The sequence below is a fragment of the Oryza glaberrima genome, chromosome 5 (assembly GCF_000147395.1).
Source record: "Oryza glaberrima chromosome 5, OglaRS2, whole genome shotgun sequence".
Taxonomy (NCBI): Eukaryota; Viridiplantae; Streptophyta; class Magnoliopsida; order Poales; family Poaceae; genus Oryza; species Oryza glaberrima.
In genome coordinates, this window is record NC_068330.1 from 806448 (window position 1) to 828690 (window position 22243).

Sequence of the window (22243 nt, forward strand, 5' to 3'; positions counted from 1 at the left end):
ATAATTTGCTTGGAAACCGCAAGACAATTTTATTAAGCCTAATTAATCCGTCATTAGCACATGTGGGTTATTGTAGATCTTATGGCTAATCATGCCCTAATTAGGCTCAAAAGATTTGTCTCGCGATTTCCATACAAACTGTGCAACTAGTTTTTCATTTTATCTGTATTTAATGCTACATGCATGTGTCCAAAGATTCAATATGATGTTTTTGGGGGAAAAATTTTGGGAACTAAACAAGGCCTAAATGTGCTGTTTTATAAAAATGTCATTACTATTTTTGTCTATTTGTATTCATGCCATCCGAATACGTATAAAATTAAAAACATGCCATTTCTGTCAAGTTTTGAATTTTGTTCTGTTTGGTTATGATTGAGAACTTTTATGGTACGATATACTTGTAGCATGTAATGCTGGTATAAATGATCTAATGGTATGAATCGATGTGGTTTTCCATTTAAATATATCGTAGGTTTGTAGTATAAAATTTAAAGGGGTAAAATTGTCGTTCTTTGTTATTTAGTGAGGTCGTTTTTGTTAAAAAAATAAAGCAGTTAATGTAGATCAAACAAATCCGATACCATTGTGGAGGTTATACGAATGTGTTAACCTAGCAAACATTCAAAATAAAGCGGTTATTACTTATTAGTAGTCCTTGTTTGCTTAATGCATATCTACCATATCAACCATCGCATAAGAAGGGATTCGCTCAAATACCATTATTTAGATGTGCTTCGCTAGAATACCACCCCTAACTACGACATCTTTGCCAAAATAGCATTCCGGACAAAAATACCTCTATTTCTTCTTCCTCCTCCCTTTTGTGCTTGAAGAGGTTACTGGTGGCCACCGGGGCGAGGTCGTCGTCGGCCAATGAGTCGGGGTGGGCTAGCGGCCGAGATGACTTAAGCGACGTCACACACGAGACGCATCCTGGGTGCTGCCCCCTCTCCCGACGCGAGCGACGGCGGCCATGGACGGCGCGAGCAGGCACAGACACGACCACCATCGCCGCGCGGAGCGAGTGTGTGGCGGGGATCGTGGTAGGACGAGCTTGATGGAGATGGGAGTTGGTGCGGATGTCCTCGTCGCCTTGGGACTATGCCGACGAGTGCTTGCACCATCACTTCATCCTCCCGGCGTGCTCGCGTGGCGGCGCCGCCGGAGCTGCTCACCACACCCTGATGGCGCCGCCGTCGTTCTTTTCTGGAGTTGGAAGAGGCAGAGGTAAGGGTATTTCTGTCCACGATGGTATTTTGACTAAGATGCACTAGTTGACGATGGTATTATAGTGAAACCCAATTAAACAATATTATTTGAGCGAATCCCCCCTATACAATGGTAGATATGTAATTTTCTCAATGCAAACACACTTGCAGCATCAAGCAACTATTCAGAGAGAGAGAGAGAGGAGAGAGAGAGAGAGCTCTTAGTTAAATTTACTGCTGATGTGAATGTTTTTAGCCCGCAGCTGGTTACTCTAAGGATTCAAATTAGTATCATATTATCTTTTTTTTTAAAAAAAGTTTTCAAATAATCAAAATTTCGGAGAGTATTCTATAGAGTCCCTATTCTATACCGTAGGCTTTGTGTGTTCCCTCCTCGGGTGTTGGGGGCCCTCACGAGCCAGAAAGAGGTGGGCCGCCCGCCGCATGGGCTTTCGCGCCTCCCCGTGCTCACCTTTTCCAACTCCAACCCCCACCACCCACACATCCCCACCAACTCTCCCCCCTCCACAGTCACTGACAAACATACCCCACTTTTCCCTATGGCCCACCCGCAGTGACCTGTGTCTATTCACCCCCACGTATCAAAAGCCTCCGAACCCACCGCCCCAGCCTTGCGGGTCCCACCACAGTTTGAACTTTGAATTGCTTCCTCAATCCTCGTCAGTGGAGAGAGAGACGAGCAAAGCAGAGCAGAGCAGAGAGAGAGAAGGCCTGCGCCGGCGAAGCCTCGAGAGGAAAAGGATGCTGCGCGGCGGCGGCACCACCGGTGGCTCGCGACCCGCGGCGAAGCACCACCGCCGCTCGAGGCCGCCGTCTTCGCCGGCTCCGTCGTCGCGGCGAGGTGAGGAGTTGTTGACCGATTCGTGCGTGCTCGCTTCCGGTTTTTTTTTTTTTTCTGTTCGACTGAGCAAACTGGTTTCGCCATTGCCCTTGGTGATCGATTCAGCGGCACGGACGGCAACCACCTCACCGGAGTCGAAGGGCGCGACGGCGTTGCAGGATCCGGTGGTTTCCTCCATGGAAGAGACCTCTGTAAGCACACCATTTTTCATTTGAGTTTTACCTTCCCACTGTGCTGCGTGTTGTTGCCGTAAGCTTACTATGAGTAGTACGTGCTAATGTCGGCGAGCGAGTATGGCGTATGCTTTGATTCGTTTGATTTGCCTGTACTTTTGAGTAGCTCTGTTTCAGCAAGCTTAACGGCATTCTCAAGATTCAGATATTTTTATATCGCATCCTGTTGCTGAAATTCACTGTTGAGTCTCTCATTGTCCCCTAATGTTTACTTGATCGTACCAGTTCACTTTTGAATTCAAACGAGGGTCTAAAAGAGCTAAGAAAACGATGCTGCCTGAAGAATCACATAAAGGGAAAGATGATTCCACGAAGGTACAGGCTACTGCACTGTCCACATGAGCATTACTGCAGGAAATTTCGTTTCTTGCTGAGCTCCTGCCTAAGGCTAATGCGTTGTGTCCTCTCTATGTTCTGCAGGGTTTCTCTAACAAAAGAAATCTGGTTCCTGCAAAGACACCATCTGCAAAGGAAAGACCGGAGCAAGTGGAGTTCACACATTGTTCACCTGGTATTGTTGCCAGGCTCATGGGACTTGACACCGTGCCTCGCCCCAAGAAAGCTCTTGACCGGTGCCAAAGTGACATTCAGTGCAATATGCAGCGGGTCCTATCTGGAGGTGATCAAGTCTATGATGCTTCATCTGAGGATCAACCATGTAGCAGCAGTGCTGATGATCTTCCTGAACTCAAGGATGTTTTCGAGGTCACTGAGATGGAGAATAAGGAGACGTGCATTGGGTTGCAATCAGGGAACGAGGAGCCATGTCCCAGGAGTGATAAGGATGATTTGGAATTTGTGAGGCAGAAATTCTTGGATGCGAAGCGCCTTTCCACCGATGAATCCCATAGGAATTCTAAGGAGTTTGCTGAAGCACTTGAGATATTGTACTCCAAAAAAGATGCCTTCCTTGAAATCCTTCAGGAGAACAGTGGTGCATTTCCAGGATTCTCAGGGCACATCTTTGGTCACAATGGATTACAATACTCCAAATTGTTTGAGCAAGAGAACTGTTCTCGCATGGGTGTTGAACGTGACGAGTTTTTTAATGTACCAAAGGAGTTGGAAAATCCTATTCCTAGTAGTCGTCTCAACGAAGCTTATGGTGTACCACTGGATTCTTTGCCACCAAAAGGGAGCAAGAGTAAAGGTTCAAGCCGTCGTTCCCAAATTGTTGTTCTGAAACCAAATCTTCAGAGGAAAAGTTTTACACCTGTCCTATCAAGTGAAACATCGCATTTTGGTGAAATGAGCACTCACAACTGTTCAAGGCCCCAACACCATTGTATGCATAGGGGGCGAGTCACGCACTCTGCACCACTTAACAATGATCAAGTTTTACAACCAAAACGAGACACACCTGGACTGAGGGGTGCAATAGAAACCCCTAAAATAGGTTCCAGAAGGAAATCGTCTGAGAGAGAGTGTCAGCTTGCAATTGGCAGTGGAAGGGCAACAGATACTCCTAGTTCTTTTGAAGATAACCTACCAATTTACCCACCCAATCATTCTGTTGGATCATCAGTCTGCAGAAAGGCCAAAAAGCACCTCTCGGAACGATGGCAGATGGCCTATCAATCTGATGAAGAAATCTCAATGCCTAAAGATACCATAACATTAGGGGAGATGCTTGAGATGACCGATAGAGATGCGACAAAAGTAATCACCCACAAGATTTCATCAGAAACCAATTACAATCATGATAATGTGCAGAAGGCACCAGCCTGTCCTGTTGGTATCAGTAGTAAAGATGGTTGGAAGACAGGGATTTATTGTAAAGATAATTCAAGATCTGGCACATCGAGGAATTTTTCTAGGTCGAAGTCTCTACCGACCTCAGCTACCAACAATGCAAAATTACCGTGCAGGAAACAATCTGCACCAACTTGTAACCTGCCCATTCTGAAAGATCTATTGAATGCACCAACTGATGAATCTGGAAGTGAACATGTCAGGAATAGATCATCTTTTAGAAAAACAAAGCAGAGAAGTGGGAGGGCTATCATCCATGCAGGAAAGGAAAACATGCTACCTGTGAAAGAGATTCATGTAACTTCAGAGAAAGCAAGACATAGTATCTGCATTTCCGATTTGTCTCGAGCAAGCAACACACATAGTGAACATCCTGATGGTGTTATGAGTAATGAGGATCACCAAACATCTGGTTCTACTGCTCTAGATGATGATTTACAAAGTTCTAAAGAAAGGATGGGGTGGACAGAGCTGAAACTAACACCACCATTACCAGTGACAAAAGAAGACACATCGATTCATAATCAGGACAACATAGTGTTGAAGGTATGCCGCAACAATATTCGTTTTATGATTTTTCACATTGTTTTTCTTGTTAACTTGTCAGCAGATACAATCATACAAATAATCAGCATGAAAAATTAACAGAATTCCTATAAATAGAAAATGATTTTTTAAGGAAATTGGCATTAAGAACTGATCCCCAGTTTTCCAAGTGTGAGGAAGTAAGTGGGTGGGTGGAGGTTGACACTGGACAGTTATCATGTTTTCATACTTCTAGGGTACCGAATGTTCTACTGGACTTTCATTTTGCTACTGTAGTTTATGGGCTAGTAAATTGCAATATCTTAACTTCATATAGTATGATATGGTATACATAGCTTTGAGCCATTTGTTGTTTAATTCTAATTATTAAAGTTACTAAATTTGGCTCCAGGACCAGGAGGGGAGAAACCAACAAGTGGAGATTGACATCGCTGAAGCTGAATCTCAAGCAATAGATTCTTCTCATATCATAAGCTTAGAAAATCACAAATGCTCAAATTCAACTGCTTCATTGCAACAAATTTGTGGACATGATACTGCATATTCTGGAATTTTTAAAGGCGTCAGTGACGGTATTCAAGGTATGTGTATCAAAAACTCATTCTACTTTTCTGCACTCCAATATTATCACATTGTTCATGTTATTCATGTTTGTCTCTTCCCATAAATGTAGAACTTAGAATGCAACTTAAGATGCTGAAGATGGGTGACCAAGATGATACCTGTGGAGATATCTATATGTTGTCGAGTGATGAGTGCAGTGATACAGACAACTTGACCTATCAGCTGATGGAAGAGCAATTACCTGTATTTAAGGATGAGTACGACAGGGACTTCAGTTATACAAATGATATACTTGGTTCAGCATCTGATTTTCTAGTCTACCCAGAAGATTGGCAAGTGAGCACAGATGTGTTTGTGTGGCTTGAAGACAAGTACAGCAAGCTGCTTCTATGGTCGAAATCGGACAGGAGACTTTTGTTTGACCTCATAAACTCCATCTTAGCTGATATGACTGCTCCAGGCAACAGTCTGTGTTCAAATATCATGGTGAAGTGTTGGTCTGAAATGGATCCAAGGAAGTTAGCTGAAAATGTTTGGCAAACACTGCTCAATAGGAGGAATTATGAACCCTTTTCTTTGGATTGTGTTGAAGCTTTGCCATTGGACCATCATTCTGAAGTTGAAGCAATAGGAGCAGAGATTGTCAAGATGTTACATGATGATATTCTAGAGGAGTCTGTAGCTGAATTCATATCACAGTAGAGCTGCATCTCTGTCAGATGTACATAGCCTGCTGCAAATCACTGGTTTGCAAGAAGGTTTTACCATGTACTATTATGTGGGGACTCCATTTAATTACATTTGATATGGAGCGTTTGTAAGCTGTGAAACCTATTGTACCTGGGAGCCCTGGACTAATTGTGCTACTACCAACTAACACTACTCTAGTAGAACATACTGATGTCAAATTTTCCAAGTTCGCATCACTACACATCCAAGAAAACCACTAGTATTTCTTGTTTCAATTACTAACAATTTAGTGGATCATCAGTCAGTGCGTATACAATACTGATAATTCTGGGGTTATCTCACTAGCTACTAATCAATGACATCTCAGCAGCAAGCTTGGTTCACTCACCATTTGATCCATTTTGGTGAGATGAGAAGGCCAAATATTGATACATTGCGCATCAAAGAGTGATTGTTCAGTTATTTTTTGTCGTACGCGGAAAATAACTTCACAATACAATAACACCACTTTTTTTTTTACTGTATTATACATTCCTGGATCTTTCTTTCTTGTACTATTTGCATGGACGCCTGCAAAGCTGTCGACACGATGGTTAATTATTGAAACGAACAGATTAATTACTTAACTAAGCAGTGTAATTAATTAGCAGCAGCTAATACGTGTAACAAATCTTCTTGAACTCGTCGAGGTGAGTCTCGAACAAGGCCACGTAGGCATCGATGCCACCGTCGCCGGCGAAGGACAGCACGAGGAACACGGTGCCCTCCATCGGCAAGTACGACGGCGTGAAGTAGAACGGCCCGCCGCCGCCGCCGCCGCCGCCGAAGTCGAGCTCGTAGAAGTCGATGCCCAGCCAGCTGTCCACCTCGACGTCCGGGCACAGCACCGCCTGCGACTCGTCGGCGGTGGCGGCGAGCCCCTCGGCCTCGACGGCGCCGGACGACGCGAAGTCGACGAACGAGCGGAAGTAGGCGTCGTCGGCGCGCGCCACGGCGCGCGGATCAGCTCGGCGGCGTGCTGCACGGGGCGGGACGCCAGCTCGCCGGCGGCGCACCGCGGGAACGCCCAGAGGACGAGGTTGCCGAAGTAGCCGCGCGGGACGGCCGGCCGCATGCGCGTCCGGCCGTTCACGGAGACGCGGAGCGTCGTGGCCTCGCCGGCGGCGAGGCCGCGCGCCAGAGGTGGCCGACCACGCTCTCGAACGTGCTGTACCCACGCCGCGACGGCGACGGCGACGACGACGCACGCGCCTTGACACCCGCCACGAACTCCTTGGTGAAGTGGACCTTGATCTTGTCGTGCGCCACCGTGGCGAGCTCGTCGTCGTCGTCCTCGACGGCGACGGCGCCGGCGTCGTGGTTCTTCTTCTTCTTCTTGGGCGCGTAGTACTCCGTGTCGCGGTGCGGGAACTGGACGAGCGGCGGGTGGCGCGGCGGGAACCGCGTGGCGCGGTCGCAGACGGGGAGCGGCGCCACGGGCAGCCGCCGCGACGCGAGGCCCCACGCCACGAGGAAGTTCCCGGCGGCCTGCCCGTAGGCGACGCGGTGGTGCGACGTGAACCCGATCACCAGCGAGCCGCAGGCGAACCGCGTGAGCTGCACGCGCACCAGCTCCCGGCCGGCGCGGCCGCCGCAGGGGGCGGCCGTGCTCGGGTGCAGCCGCAGCAGCTCCGGCGACGGCCCGAACGGCATCACCGCCGCCAGCGGAGCGCTCACCGTGGCCTCCACGAACAGCGCCCCCCCCCTGTCGTTGAGCAGAACGGCGTCGCCGCCGTCGGCGAGCTCGCCCGCCCACTCCCGGTAGACGGCGAGCGTCTTGGCGAGGCCCAGCTCGAGCGCCGCGTTGGGCGGGGTGGGCGGCCGGAACGCGTAGATGACGGCCATGTACACGTCGTAGGTGACCCTGTCGAACACGCTGAGCGGCACGCTCTCGCCGGCCGGCGGCGGCGGCGGGCGCCGCCGCCGGCGTCGTAGAGCGGCTTGACGATCTTGGAGCTCTCGATCCTAACGTTCATGGCGCGGGCGGCGTCGACGTACGTGTCAGCTGCGAGTTCGCGCATGAATTTGCGTGTATCGATTCGTGGGGTTGCTTTAAATTGTGTGGGCGTGTGATGCAGGTGTCGGCATCTAGCTAGGTGGAGAATAAAATCTGTGTGAGATGAGATTGACAGGTGTTCGTCCGATGTGCTCCAAATCGGAGGAAACTCCAGATCGGACGTACGATTCCTTAAGAAAAAGGGACTGCCTAAAGTTTTCATTTTACACATAGTGAAAAAAAGGTAATAAAAACATTTTAATTTCTTTTGAAACACAAAGAATACAAGTTAAAACATGTCACTATCACCATGAAATAATAAGTTTTTAAAGGTTAAAATATGTGTTCTTTTTTTCATGGAGTGGAGAGAGAGTGGCATGAGAAAGAGTAAGAGCAGATAGTGCCTAAATTTTATGGTACACAATAAAAACACACACTGAAATATGTTACGTTGGTACGATTTTGCTATATATTTGTCGACAAATTTTTCCCTAAAAATTTGACAGATGTAATTACAGTACAATCGTAGTGTAATTACACTGTAACTTCTATGTAATCACACTGTAACTATAGTGTAACTTATATGTAACTTTCAAAAATCTCTCCGTAACATGTTATTTCGGTAAAATGGAGGTCATGGGAACAAATTATTTCACATATGTATGTGCTATGATTTGTTTTCTTCCTCACCAAAACAAATCGTGTAATAGATCTAACGATTCAAAATTATGTGAAACTTATATATAAGTTACACTGTAGTTACATGCAAGTTACAGTGTAATTACATATAAGTTACAGTGTAATTACACTACGATTGTACTATAATTACATCTGTCAAATTTTTGGGGAAAAATTTATCGACAAATGTATAGGTAGTCATAATGAATATAATAATGTAATTGGATTATATATCGGATAAATAGTTTAAAAGAAAAAATATTTTGAAGATTGATAAATGTGTGTATGGATAAGATAGAGTAGGAAGAGATAGTACGGGTTGAAGGCCCAATATTTTTAGGCATCGGTTTCTAAAACGTTCTCCATGTCTACCGGGAATATCCTACAGCTGCATGATGAGCATATGCTACTACCGGCAAAATTGTTATCTGCATCTCAAGAAGGTAAGATTAAGCCTTCTCAAAAAAAAAACAAAAACAAAAAGAAGGTAAGATTAAGCGGTCATTAACAATTCGTTCATAATTTTGTTATTTTAATTTCATCCATCAATGCTGGTCACATTGTCGTGAGAGCTACTAGCTAGCTGAGAAATACCAACGAAGGTTTTTGAATCGTACGAAAGATATATAAAGCTGTGATATATCCGAAATTGAACAGAGTAGATCAAACTGGTTTCCTTCATTCAAAAACTGGAGTATTCCAAGTTTCCAACTTGCAGTTAATTAGATCATATACAAGCATATACAGGTTTTTGAAGAAATCATGCATCCTGCTCATCGACTTAGCTTGCATGCATCAAACTGGAGCATTCCAGCTTGCAGTTAATTAGATCAGATTCGGAACCTTCTGCACTTTTTTAGGACTCCAACTAGCTAGCAGTTAATTATATCATACTTGAATTTTTCTGTTCTTCTTTAGGACGCTCATCAACGTGGTGAAGCACTCTGATCCTGAGGGTGAAATGGTAAACACAAATTCAAAAGCATATCTGAAACACCATTTCAGCTTATGTTGTACTCCCTCCGTTTCGAAATGTTTGATGCCGTTGACTTTTTAGCACATATTTGACCGTTCGTCTTATTAAAAAAATTTAAGTAATTATTAATTCTTTTTCTATCATTTGATTCATTGTTAAATATATTTTTATGTAGGCATATAATTTTACATATTTTACAAAAGTTTTTAATAAAACGAACGGTCAAATATGTGCTAAAAAGTCAACGGTGTCAAACATTTCAAAACGGAGGGAGTACTATTTTACAACCTTTTCTTCATTGCTCCGTTTGACGCTTCAGAATCCGTATGGTTAATGCGATGCTCAGTTAGTTTTTTTTATCAATACATTCAGGTTTGTCTCCAACTAAGCATGGTGCAAGTATTTACGTCTAATATTCTTTTTATATGATGTGCTACTACCCATCGATGATGATGCGCATGGATATGCATGCCTCTCAGGTTAAATGTTTATAGGAGTAAACAGGTTTGCATGTATGCGATCCTTGGATGATTGTACTCGCATGTATATAAATGTGTTTTTTTTACTGTGTTTCGCAAATGAAATCATAATTCATATGACTAATCAATACCCGGGTTTAATTTTTCGGTTTGGACCGATTTACCGAAATTTCTGAAATTTTGGTCTGAAATTTCCAAAATTTTGAACAAATGTTGATCAAATTTAAACAAAATATTACCAAATTCACAAAAAATAATTTTTTTGGCCAAAATAATAGGGAGGGGGGTTCTGAAATGACCGAAATTTCAGAAATTTCATTCCGAAATTTGAACCCTGATCAATATAAGAATACATTTAGAAATATTTTAGGGAAGTTTGATCATTTAGGGGAGCTTTTTACTAGAGGCATATATAGGTATGTAGGGTTTATTTGGTTCTCTACCCTACCTATTCATTGGTATCGCTAAAATCTAGATAAATTTTGGCACTACCAATTTTTTAAGTAGGGTAGAGTTTATTTTGGTTTGCTACCAATGTGTTTGATATTAGTGAAGAAAGGTTTAGAATGTTACCAAAACAAGTATAGGCATTAATGCATTATCAATTCTTTAGCTCTAATCCAAACTTTTTTTAACGAAGTTCTATTAATAGAGCAGGAAAAAAAAAAGATTACAATCCTGGAAGGTCGTAACCAGAAAAAGGAAAAAAGTATACCACCACCCACACACCGACAACACCAACACACAGCCCCAGGAGAAGTCTATCACCGGACCGACCACCGCTAACCCAACAACAGAACACAGCCGAGATCGCTCAAAACCCAACCCTTACAATTGACACAACCACGCTCTATCCAAATCTTTGGGATTGAGGGAGAGAGGGTGGGAGAGAAGAATGGAACTGCTCTCCCTCCCTAGACCCTCCGACATGGCCAACTAGCGGAAGCTAGGACGCCGACACAAGAGAAAATGAATCTAGAGCGAGCTTGCACCTATTGCTTGGAAGGTTTTGGCAAGGGGGTGCCTAGACGAAGTCTCCAAGGAGAGGAGCGACAGATAAACCGCCGCTGCCGTCTTTCAAGGCCTCAAGAAGGCTGAGACTGGGTTTTCACCCGGCATCCCCACTGGAGGTGAACGGGCGGCACGACAATGTCCTCAAGAGGGGTAAAAACGTTCGAGAACGCCGTCATTGCCGGCCCGGCCAAGGCCGGGCTAGATTTTCACCCGCCGCTCACCGCCTGCAAGTCTATAGATGATGTCCCGATGCTCCACAAGTGACGACGCGTGGGCATCATTGCACCAGCGCCCCCACCAGTCACCATCAAGCCTTCGGTCTAATCTAAACTAATCACACTACTGTCAGGGTTATGGATACCACATACCTAATAATAGTTGACTAAATCTCGGCAGGACCCACCACATACCATGTTTTATACGGAAACAACCTTTGGGTATAGAAGGAGTTCCGGATAAGGAAAGATAAATAGATTTCTACATGGAAACGACAAGGACTACTCGGATTGTATCCATATTGGTTTCCCTAGTTCTATTTGGACAAGGGGACACCTATGGGTATAAATACAAGGCCCTCTAGGAGGAGAGGTGAGGGAACAATAGATCAAGACACGAAACAATAGATCAACATACAAGCCAACATACGCCAAGACAAGACGCCGGATATCGACTTCAGAGATAAACATAGCTAGTCCCCTATGGTGTCTACGAATATTGATGGGAGAGACATAGCGATGTCTTTGATCTTGTCGGATGCGGATTCGAGGAGGAAGGCTACCCTGTTGTCTACGAGTCAGCACTTCAAACCGCCAAGTCGACAACGGTTAGATAGGCTACCCCAAATATTGTACTGGTGTGATTATGATGCATAAGAGCAACGACCGGCTTCGACCAACAGGAGTAGGGTTATTACCTAACAATTCAGGGGCCCGAACTTGTATAAAAATCCTTGTCACCATCTCTTTTATTACAATCTCGCATATATCCTAGTACCAACGATCCCCATACTATGCAAATACCGGAATTGCGACATCAAACGTCGACAACTACTATTTAATTAAGTTACCAAATAATTGATATGCCACATTTTGGCATCGCTCCAAAATGACCCGTAATATAATTAAGCTAGAAAATGACTGGACAATATTTCCGTGTCAATTTCCTTGATAGTCTGGGCTGTGTGCATCAATTTATGGGCTTATATATGAGCCAAAATTGCCGGAGGCCATAATCACATTCACATTAGCCTCCACTAATGTCCGTCCTGGATTGGGATCCTCCGACATGAAGTCAGAGGAACGTGATGACTGACATGTGGACACCACTGCTCGTGGGCCCACCTATCAGTAACCATGTCTTGGGACAGTTCACGTAAGAGGAACCGCTTCCTTCTGTCCCATACTGCATAAATAAACAATGTAATGATGACGTGTATGTATGATCTCATCACGACTTCATCAGCGAATGTTTTTGCGCAAGATGAGGCATGCATTAATAAGATGATAATTAAGCATGATATCTATAGATTAAATTATCTTTTTCCAAGATGAGCACAAATTAATTAATTAATCTGTTTCCATTTATAAACCCAATCCATCGATGTAATCACTCAATGCGATGTGCTACAAATAGCCCGATTATTCCATCGTCCATCCTCATCAGTCAGCAGGAGAGATCGATCGATCAGCCATGGCCACCCGGATCTGGAGGAGAAACACTAGCCCAGCGCTGCTGCTGCTGCTGCTTCTGGCGGTGACGGCGGCGGCGGCGGAAGCGCGCCGTGCGGCCGTGGGCATGAGGCAGCTCAAGTCCGCTTCGTCCTCGTCGCAGCATGATGATCCTGCAACCTCCGACGACGAGGGGCCGGTCTTGTTTCCCTCCCTAACGGGGACGCTCCCGCCATCCCATCTCAGCGGCGGGAGCTCCGGTCGGGCTTCGCCGCTGCCGGTGGCTGGGTTGGCCGGCGGAGATGAGGAGGTCTCGTTTCCCGCCAAGCCACGGGGGGAGGTGCCGCCCTCCGGTCCTAGCAAGCCGCCGCCGGCAGTTGGGTTGGCCGACGACGACGAGGGGGTCTCGTTTCCCGCCAAGCCGCGGGGGAAAGTACCACCCTCCGGTCCTAGCAAGCCACCGCCATCGTCGTACCATTTGTTCTAGCGAAATTAATTAAACCCCTTTATACAATGGTGTTATTGTGTACTACTCAGAATCTTATTATCTTCATCAACCATCATGTGTAATGCAGCGTAATTGGAAATAAACAAACATGATTAGTAGAATGTGTTTTTCTTCATTTTGTCTAATGTAATATTTCTTACGGGCTTTGCTATTTATCATGTAACTGAGATTGAGATCCATAGGCTAGGGAGTGGTCTTTAATCTACAGGCACTGACACTAATGGAGAAAGAGTGGCAAGAGAAAGAACTTCTTCTCCCACGACGTAGTGATGACGATGACTACACTTCAACAAATACAGGCATGAAAGAGGGTTGGTGGAGTTAGAGAGAGATCACAGGGAGAGGAAGTTCGGCAGTGGGCAGTGGTTGTGAGAAGGCAATGGCAACACCTTGGTCGCAAGAGAGGAGGAGGTTTTTGGGGTGGGGGGGGGGGGGGGGGGGCAACACATCAAAGTGGTTGGAAGACGGGGGTGGTGGTAGATCGATCTGATAGCATGAGTCCCGCCTCTCCTCCTCCGTCTTCAACTGCTCATATAACCGGAGGCGGAAGAAGACTAGAGGAGGACTAGGGTCGGTTGGCACTGTTTATACACGGAGGGGTTTTTTTTTTTTTTACGCTTCGGTTTATTGGCTCAAGCTTTTAAGTTAGACTTTGGCTTATATGATTTATAAGTCGGTAGATTTAAAATCCTAAGTTAAAGGTGGTGTTATATTTATATTTAAAATAAAGGAAAAAAATTTCTCCAATCTAGTTTTTAACTTAATAGTGTAAAAGTGACTTATGGCTTTAAAAAAATCTAAATGAAAAAGATTGCTTATTTGTTTAGGCTTAGACTTTTTAACTCATGAGGTAGCTTATAAGTCTATACTCTATACAAAGAGAGTCTGAATAAGATAGAAATTTCATTTAGTTTATACAGGTTTAAATTTGTGTTGTTGTTTATACCAACAAAAATTTCCCTGGACATTTTTTTTAAAAAAAGAAGAGTGGCAATGATCATTCAATTAGAAAAATATAACTCCTAATTTAGACTTAATTTAGTATAGCTATTTTCAAGATAAACTAATACACATGTATGTGCGAATGCATGATCGATCTTCCTAGCTAAAAATTAATTATTCTTCTTGAAAAAAATGATAATTCTTTTTTATATCGTTTGGTAGAAAGTTTGTGGTGGCACAATGGCAAAAGAGAAGATCGAGAGGAGAGAAAAAGAGAAAATTGAGAAGATACGAAAAACAATGTGTTATTAATGCATAACTAATTAAATATTAATTACTTTAAACTTGAAAAATGGATTAATATGATTTTTAAGCAACTTTTATATATATTGTTTTGGTTAAAAAAAACACACCGTTTAGTGCGCGTGAAAAATATGACTCTTTTATTCTCTTCGTGTTGCTCTCAAGCAAGTTGTCGACGGGGGATACCCATAGACCGAATATAGAGGGTATTGCGGTCCGTTGGTACGAGGATCTACGTAGTACAACATCGAGCGAACAAAAGACAAAGATTATACAGGTTCAGGCCCCTTGGTAGGTAATAGCCCTAATCCAGTTGATATGGGATTATATAATATAAACCACAGATTACAAAGGGAATAGCGGAACTCGATGATACTGACGAGACCGTAGTCGAGTTGGTCCGACTAGATCTCCCGGCGACTTGCTCCTGCGCGCTCTGGCTCCGTAGGTTGTGGTGGGTGTGTTGGCGGTGAGATTCGATGCCTTATGTCCTGCCCAAGGGACCCTTATATACCGCGGGTCAGTTGATCTCCAAGTAGTACTCGGAAATAGAGGACCCCACACGATATGGTAAAGACCAGTACTGTCCGAGTAGAACTCTTCCCATCTATAGATTCTGTTTCTATTTGTAGATTCCGTTTCTATCATATAATAGGCTTCCTTAACATATACGGAAACTACCCGTATACGCGTGGGTATGCCATATTAGTATACAACATACATTCAAGGGTAGAGGGTATATCTTATCCGTAACCTTGACACAAGTAGTTTTGATCAACAATAGTTTGATCGAAATATACGAGTTTGACTTATTGAAATCAAAACAGTTTTGATCATGTTTGGACCAACTGCGCTAGATGGTATTCTCTTATCCTAAAATATAGCTGAATGCTACATTTAACCATATCTAGGAAAATATTTATTCTCACACATATCTAAAGGTAATTATATTTTGGGGCATAGCTGAATAAGTTAATTAAGGATAACAATTCAGCCCAATGTGGGTTAGTGCAAACTTATCCAGGTTCTAGAAGGCCTAACATACTGTAAAGATCAGGCTATAAACCAAAAATGGGGTAAAATGATTTCGATTTGGTTTGGTGCAAAATTAGCAAATAATAACAAGGTATTTAATAGTGTAGGATGAGATCCATATCAAGATATCTATTAATTGGATTTTTGGGAATATATTTACTAAGGTAATTAATCCCCTCCCCAAGTATTTTACACAATTAATTTGCTCCTAATCCTGCGTCATTTAACACCAAATCAAAATCCCCTATTTTCTAGTATTTGCAATACCGCCCAATATATCATCCATTAATATGGCTCATATCCAGAATTAATTGCCCAATCTTTTCATTAAATAAAAATAATAATTTGCTGCTAATCGCGTCATTCATCATTCAATATATATCATCCATTAATATGGCTCATATCTAGAATTTTCCCAATATTTTCATTAAATCAAAAAAATAATTTAATGCAAATCGCGTCATTCATTCACCACCAAATTAATCAAAAAAGGATCAATTCTCCATTTTTTTGCTTGCAATTTCACCCAATATATAATACCCATCACCCGACGTCGCAAGGAGAGCCTCTCATCTCACTCGCAAATCCAATAAACCAAAGCAAAATTAATTAGCTGGTCGATTGCCATGGCAGTCGAGAGGAACGTCACCGCGGCAGCGGCGATGGCGTCGCTGGTGCTCCTGATGCTGTCCACCACGGCGACGGCGCGCCGTGCGCGGCATGGTCCGCCCGGCGAGCTCCCGCCGATCCGCACACCCCCGCCGCCGTCGGTGATAAGCGGGCCGCGTGTCTCCCCGGTGCTGAGAAGCGTTCCCACCGGACCGAACCCCATCACCTCCGACCCACCGCCGCCGCCACCAAACCACGAACGCTTCCAAGCTGACGAGGACAAGGGGGTGTTGTTTCCGTCCAAGCCGCGGGGGCATGTGCCGCCGTCCGGTCCTAGCAAGCCGCCGCCATCTTACCATCTTTCCTAAGTTTTTTTTTTTATTAAGAACGACCATCTTTAATAAGTGGAACGCTTATATATATATATATAGCTATATGTGATGTGCCTTTTTTTCCCCTTTTGTGTAATATTATATTTCAGTATCGGACCACCTATATACATTTGTCGACAAATTTTCTTCTAAAAATTTGACAGATGTAATTATATTACAATCGTAGTGTAATTATACTGTAAGTTATATATAATTACACTGTAACTTACATATAACTACAGTGTAACTTGTATATAAGTTTCACGTAATTTTGAATCGTTAAATCTATTACAAGATCTGTTTTGGTGAGGAAAAAAAATCATAACACACACATATGTGTAAGGATTTGTTCCCACAACCTCTATTTTACTGAAATAACATATTACAGAGAGATTTTTAAAAGTTACATGCAAGTTGCATTGTAGTTACAATGTAATTACATGCAAATTACAGTGTAATTACACTACGATTGTATTGTAATTATATCTGTCAAATTTTTGGGAGAAAATTTGTCAATAAATATATAGCAAAATCGTTTCAGTATAACTCGTTACGGGCTTGCGATTTATCTGGTGACTGAGATATCCGTACGTAAATCATAGTTTACTTGCTCCGTTTTGTTGATTTTCTTGATGGAATGATCTCAATTAGGACATGCTATAGTGATAGCTGGACCATGTTCTAGTTGACTGAATGAATTGATTTTTTATTTTTATATATGGGCTCAAAAAAGAATTTTATTTTATCTTCTTGAAATAACATTGAGAAAAGTGGATGAAAATTTGGATACCAGTGGCACGTTTTTCAAACTGCTAAACAGTGTGTTTCGTATGAAAACTTTTCAATATGAAAGTTTCTCTAAAATATCATATATATTAATCTATTTTTTAAATTTGTAATAATTAAAATTCAATTAATCATTAATAGTTTTACATAAAACACTTCATCTCATCTTTATTTACCTTCATTTACAGGACAAAAGAACACCACCTCTAGCCATCGTAGTGGGCCATTGCCCAACTTAGCTTCCACTAAGCCCGGTGCCTACACAAACATTTTAGGCAAGTGTTTATAAGTGTATAGTACGTTGATCAAAATATATATACGAGGTTGACTTCTTGAAATCAAAACACTCCTGATCAGGTTTAGACCAATTGGGCTTAGATGCTACGTTAAGAATAACATTTTGGTCCAATGTGAGCTCCAAACTTATGCAGGTTAATTCTAGAGGCCTAACACATTGTAAAGATCAGGCTATACATAAACCAAAAATGGGTTTAAAACCTATAAACATCGAGATTTTGATTTCGATTTGGTGCAAAGTTAGCAAACAATATCAACGTATTTAATAGTGCACTATTAAGATCCTAAAGGGAGAATTCCATTAATTGGATTGTTGATAATATATTTACATAAGTTTATTAAGCCCTCTCAAGTATTTCATCCATTTCTACATTGTGTATACACTGGTGGAGAAGTAGTTTTTACTTCCGGTTTGTAACCCCCCTTTAGTCCCCGTTTTCCAACCGGGACTACGAATCTGGGACTAAAGATCGCTATCTTTAGTCCCGGGTGAAATAACCGGGAGTAAAAATCTATCTTTAGTCTCGGTTGGTGAGCATCTTTAGTCCTGGTTGGTAACACCAACCGGGACTAAAGATAGAGCGAGGCTGATCCCCGGCTGCTCCTTTATTATATTCTTTTCTTCATTATTTTTAATATATTGATTTCACTCCATCCCCATCCCCAAATCCCAAATCAATTATCACCTCCAAATTCTCAAATCGATCATCTCCAAATACATCACAAAATCTTAAAAAAAAATTACATCACAACTTCTACAAAATTCATCACAAATACATCACATATTCATATCACACACAAATCAAATACATCTCAGATCCGGATCACAAATTCTCAAAAAAAAAAAAAAACAAGCCGCCATCTTCCGCCTGCCGCCGCGCGAGGCCGGTGCCGTGCCTGCAAATCGGGGATGAGTGGGGGGAGGGGGAGGAGGAGCCTCGCGCGGCGCCGCCGCCTGTAGATCGGGGAGGAGGGGGGAGGGGGAGGAGAAGGAGAGGAGGGGGAGGAGAGGATCCTCCGCGTGTAAGATAGCGAGGAGAAGAGGATATCGGAGGAGAGGAGAAGGGGAGGAGAAGAAGAGATAGAACCGGGAGGGAGGAGGGGAGGAGGAGATATGTATCTCGATCCCGCACGCCTCGATCTCTCCGCGCATGCTGATCTTTTTTCTCGGTTGGTAACACCAACCAGGACTAAAGATTGATATTTAATCCCGGTTGGTAACATCAACCGGGACTAAAGATATTAGAGAGGTTTGATATCACCTACCGTTTTTTAACCGGTACTAAAGATGATCACTGGACTAAAGATCAAAAAGTAGCTCTAACCTTTTCAACTAGGACTAAAGATAATCTGGTTTTTATTGCAACCAGGACTATTGTGAAATTTGGTCGACCGACCAAATATGGTTTCTCTACCAGTGATATGGTATGTATATACTTCTTAAAATAGCAAAACCGGTTTATCACTTCTGCACACTTCCACGGTAACATGTTTTACGGTTTTACAGGATCAGCTAAATTTTTTTAATTAATTATAGAAACAGTCTCTCTGGAAATGGTTCAACTGAAAAAAAAATCACATAATTTTGTAGCACGCCGATAGATAATACACCATCCAAATCGCGTACAGTATCATGTTCGTTTTATTCCCATAATAGCAGTAGAGACTAAACAAGACACGATAACCTGTATTATATCATGGGCAATATTTTATTATTAAAAACCATATCATTACGGCAAATCAATCCTCCATTAATAGATATATATGCCCTGCATTAATCCTCCATTTTTTTAAAAAAAATAATCCTCCATTAATATGGTGCATATCCAATTTGATCATATCTGGAATCATATGCAGTCAGCAGCAGCGGCACAGCTAATCTTTTCATTAATCACAGATTCAATTTGCTCCTATATATAATCCTTGGTCATTTACCACCAAATCAAAAATTAATTTCCCCTATATATATGGACTGCATATTAATCATCCATTAAAACGGCGCATTTTCAAATGCTCAAATCTGGAATCAGCAAATGTACGTACAATATTTTCCATTAATCATGGAACTAATTTACTCCTAATCGTGCACTCCTTCACCACCAAATTAATACTGTAATAAAAAATAATAATTCTCCTCTCTCTTTTTTTTCTTTTTTTGCTTGCAATTCCGCGCTATATATACCCCTCGCTTGATTCGCAAGGAGATCATCTCACTCGCAAACACATCCAACTTAAGCAAAGCAAAGTGAGAGCTCGCCGATGGCCATGGCCGTCGAGAGGAACAACGTCGCCGCGGCGGCGGCGGCGCTGCTGGCGCTCCTGCCGATGATGATGCTGTCCTCCACGGCGACGGCGGCGCGCCCCGTCCATGGCGGCCCGCCCGGCGAGCTCCCGCCGATCATCATCACAACCCCACCGACGGCGATAAGCGGGGAGAGCGACTTCTCCGTTCTGAGGAAGGTCCCCACGGGTCCTGACCCCATCACCTCCGACCCGCCTCCGCCGCCGCCGCCATCGACGCCGACTCAGTTCTCCGTTCTGAGGAAGGTGCCCACTGGTCCGGACCCCATCACCTCCGACCCGCCGCCGCCGCCGCCATTGTCGGAGTTCCCGGTTCTGAGGGAGGTCCCCTCGGGTCCTGATCCTATCACCTCCGACCCACCGCCGCCATTGTCGGAGTTCCCGGTTCTTAGGGAGGTCCCCTCGGGTCCTGACCCTATCACCTCCGACCCGCCGCCGCCGCCACCGCCATTGACGGAGTTCCCGATTCTGAGGAAGGTTCCCCGAGGGCCGGACCCCATCACCCCCGGCCCGCCGCCATTGTTGGGCGTGTGATGCGATGGATGCATCAATATTTGCTCCTAGAATAATTACTCCTTGGTTTACACGAGTTTTAATGTAAGCTGGAAGAGATTATTCTCATGGGTGTGTTTTAGTAGACATCCTTCCTACCACTTACTTATGGGAATGTGGTAGAAAGATTATTAATGTAAGCTGCGAGGTTATGAGATAACATTTTATATAGTATTAATTTGAGGCTTGATTGATGTCATATATATTGCCTTGCATGATAAATATCGATCTCAATAATTCTGTAGGTACACCATAAGGCTTTGGGCATCGCTAGCAAACAGTACGGCTTGCGACCAGCTAAACCCTAACCACTGGCAAAATGCTTCGACAGTGCTATAATGGTGGGAGAACACAACAAACACATTAGGAGTTCCGAAAAAGGCGACACACCCTAACTTTGTTAGTGGCCTGCGAGATTTAGAATGAAAGAAACTGCATAAGCACAAAGAGCTCCCGATGACCAGCTTGCTAGCAAAGGTGAAGGAGGAGGCCAAAATTTGGGCCTTGGCAGACGCGATAATTCTCCATGATTGGCTTAAATTTTAATTTAGCTAGGCCGGACCAAAGGCTCATTGTATGTACAGCTCTTTTCTTTTGTAAAGTTTACTCCTTTTATATCCAATGAATTTTTTTTCTTCCTTTTGTGATTATTAGGAGTTAGTTTTTCTCGACTTAGATTTGCAGCTACTATTTTTTTTATATAAGCTCTACTACTCTAAATAAAAGTGTTACGCGCACAGCTAGCTGTCCCCAGAGTAAAATGATTAAAAAGAAAATGATAATCTCGACTGTCTTAGGTCCTATTTCTTTCAGCTTGTGATTATTATAATCCAGATTATTGGGAGTAAGCTGAAAGAAACAGACAACGTATTGAAGTAGCTTATTATAATCTGGAGCCCAACTTATTATAATCTGATAAGGTCATTTAGGTGAGCTTTTTCCATATTATTGGGTGAAAAATTACCCACCATGCCACCCCACTCCCTCTCTAAACTAGCAAACCCTAATAATCTAGGCTCTAATAATCTAGGCAAGAAACAACTAACCGCTTATTCTATTACAGATTATAACAATCTAGATTATAGTAATCTGACTCAATAATCTAGATTATAATAATCCCAAGCTGAAAGAAACATGGCCTTAATCTATCATCCTTTGTAGCCTCTATATAAATAAACTATTATTAAGCACGGACATAATACGAGTTACATAAAACAAATACACATGTACCACACTATATATACACGTATGCCGTATGGTACACTCGCACTCACATAAGCGTGCTCCCCTAACACCAACATTTTACTACCCGCTCATGTATGTAATATATCTGTCAGCATGAGAGTCGGTTGTTTTCTTTTCTATGAGATATGTATGCATTGTGCCTAAGTTTTGACGTGTGAAGATGATTTAGGTCCTGTTTGTTTCAGCTTAAGATTATTGTAATTTAGATTACTAAATTAGATTACTCTAAGCTAGATTATACTCCCTCCATCTATTTTTGATAACCATATTTATTTGTTTTAGTTTACTTATAATAATTCAGATTATAATAATTCTAGGCTTAATCAAATACGGCTTGAATCTGACGAAGAAGGGGAGTTTCTTATAGGTGGTGTTAAGAAGAAATGGATGAATAATGCTTAGTAAATGTTAATGATGTGAAGACCGCATAGCGCAGTGGATTAGCGCGTCTGACTTCGGATCAGAAGGTCGTGGGTTCGACTCCCACTGTGGTCGTCTTCTTCTTTTCTTTTTTTTTATCGCTGATTAATCTGGTACGTTGGATCGTAGTAGATTGGACGGTCCAGAGCATTTTTTATCGCTGATTAATC

General features: G+C 43.0%; 2 protein-coding genes, 1 non-coding gene and 1 pseudogene across 3 annotated transcripts; 3 read left to right on the forward strand and 1 right to left on the reverse strand.

The window, feature by feature from the left end:
• The first annotated feature begins 1913 nt into the window (after nt 1-1913).
• LOC127772590 (uncharacterized) lies at nt 1914-6171 on the forward strand. Its single transcript, XM_052298533.1, has 6 exons — nt 1914-2070; nt 2176-2261; nt 2529-2618; nt 2724-4601; nt 4993-5182; nt 5275-6171. Exons 1-6 carry the CDS (start codon nt 1971-1973, stop codon nt 5865-5867), a joined length of 2937 nt encoding a protein of 978 aa, XP_052154493.1. The 5' UTR covers nt 1914-1970; the 3' UTR covers nt 5868-6171.
• A 57-nt stretch (nt 6172-6228) lies between these two features.
• LOC127772592 (agmatine coumaroyltransferase-2-like) lies at nt 6229-7870 on the reverse strand (annotated as a pseudogene).
• An 11921-nt stretch (nt 7871-19791) lies between these two features.
• Nucleotides 19792-20586, forward strand: LOC127775077 (leucine-rich repeat extensin-like protein 3). The gene has a single exon (XM_052301390.1). It carries the CDS (start codon nt 19815-19817, stop codon nt 20388-20390), a length of 576 nt encoding a protein of 191 aa, XP_052157350.1. The 5' UTR covers nt 19792-19814; the 3' UTR covers nt 20391-20586.
• Nucleotides 20587-22074: 1488 nt separating this feature from the next.
• Nucleotides 22075-22148, forward strand: TRNAR-UCG (transfer RNA arginine (anticodon UCG)). Its single transcript has one exon. It is a non-coding gene; the product is annotated as a tRNA-Arg (tRNA).
• Nucleotides 22149-22243: the final 95 nt, after the last annotated feature.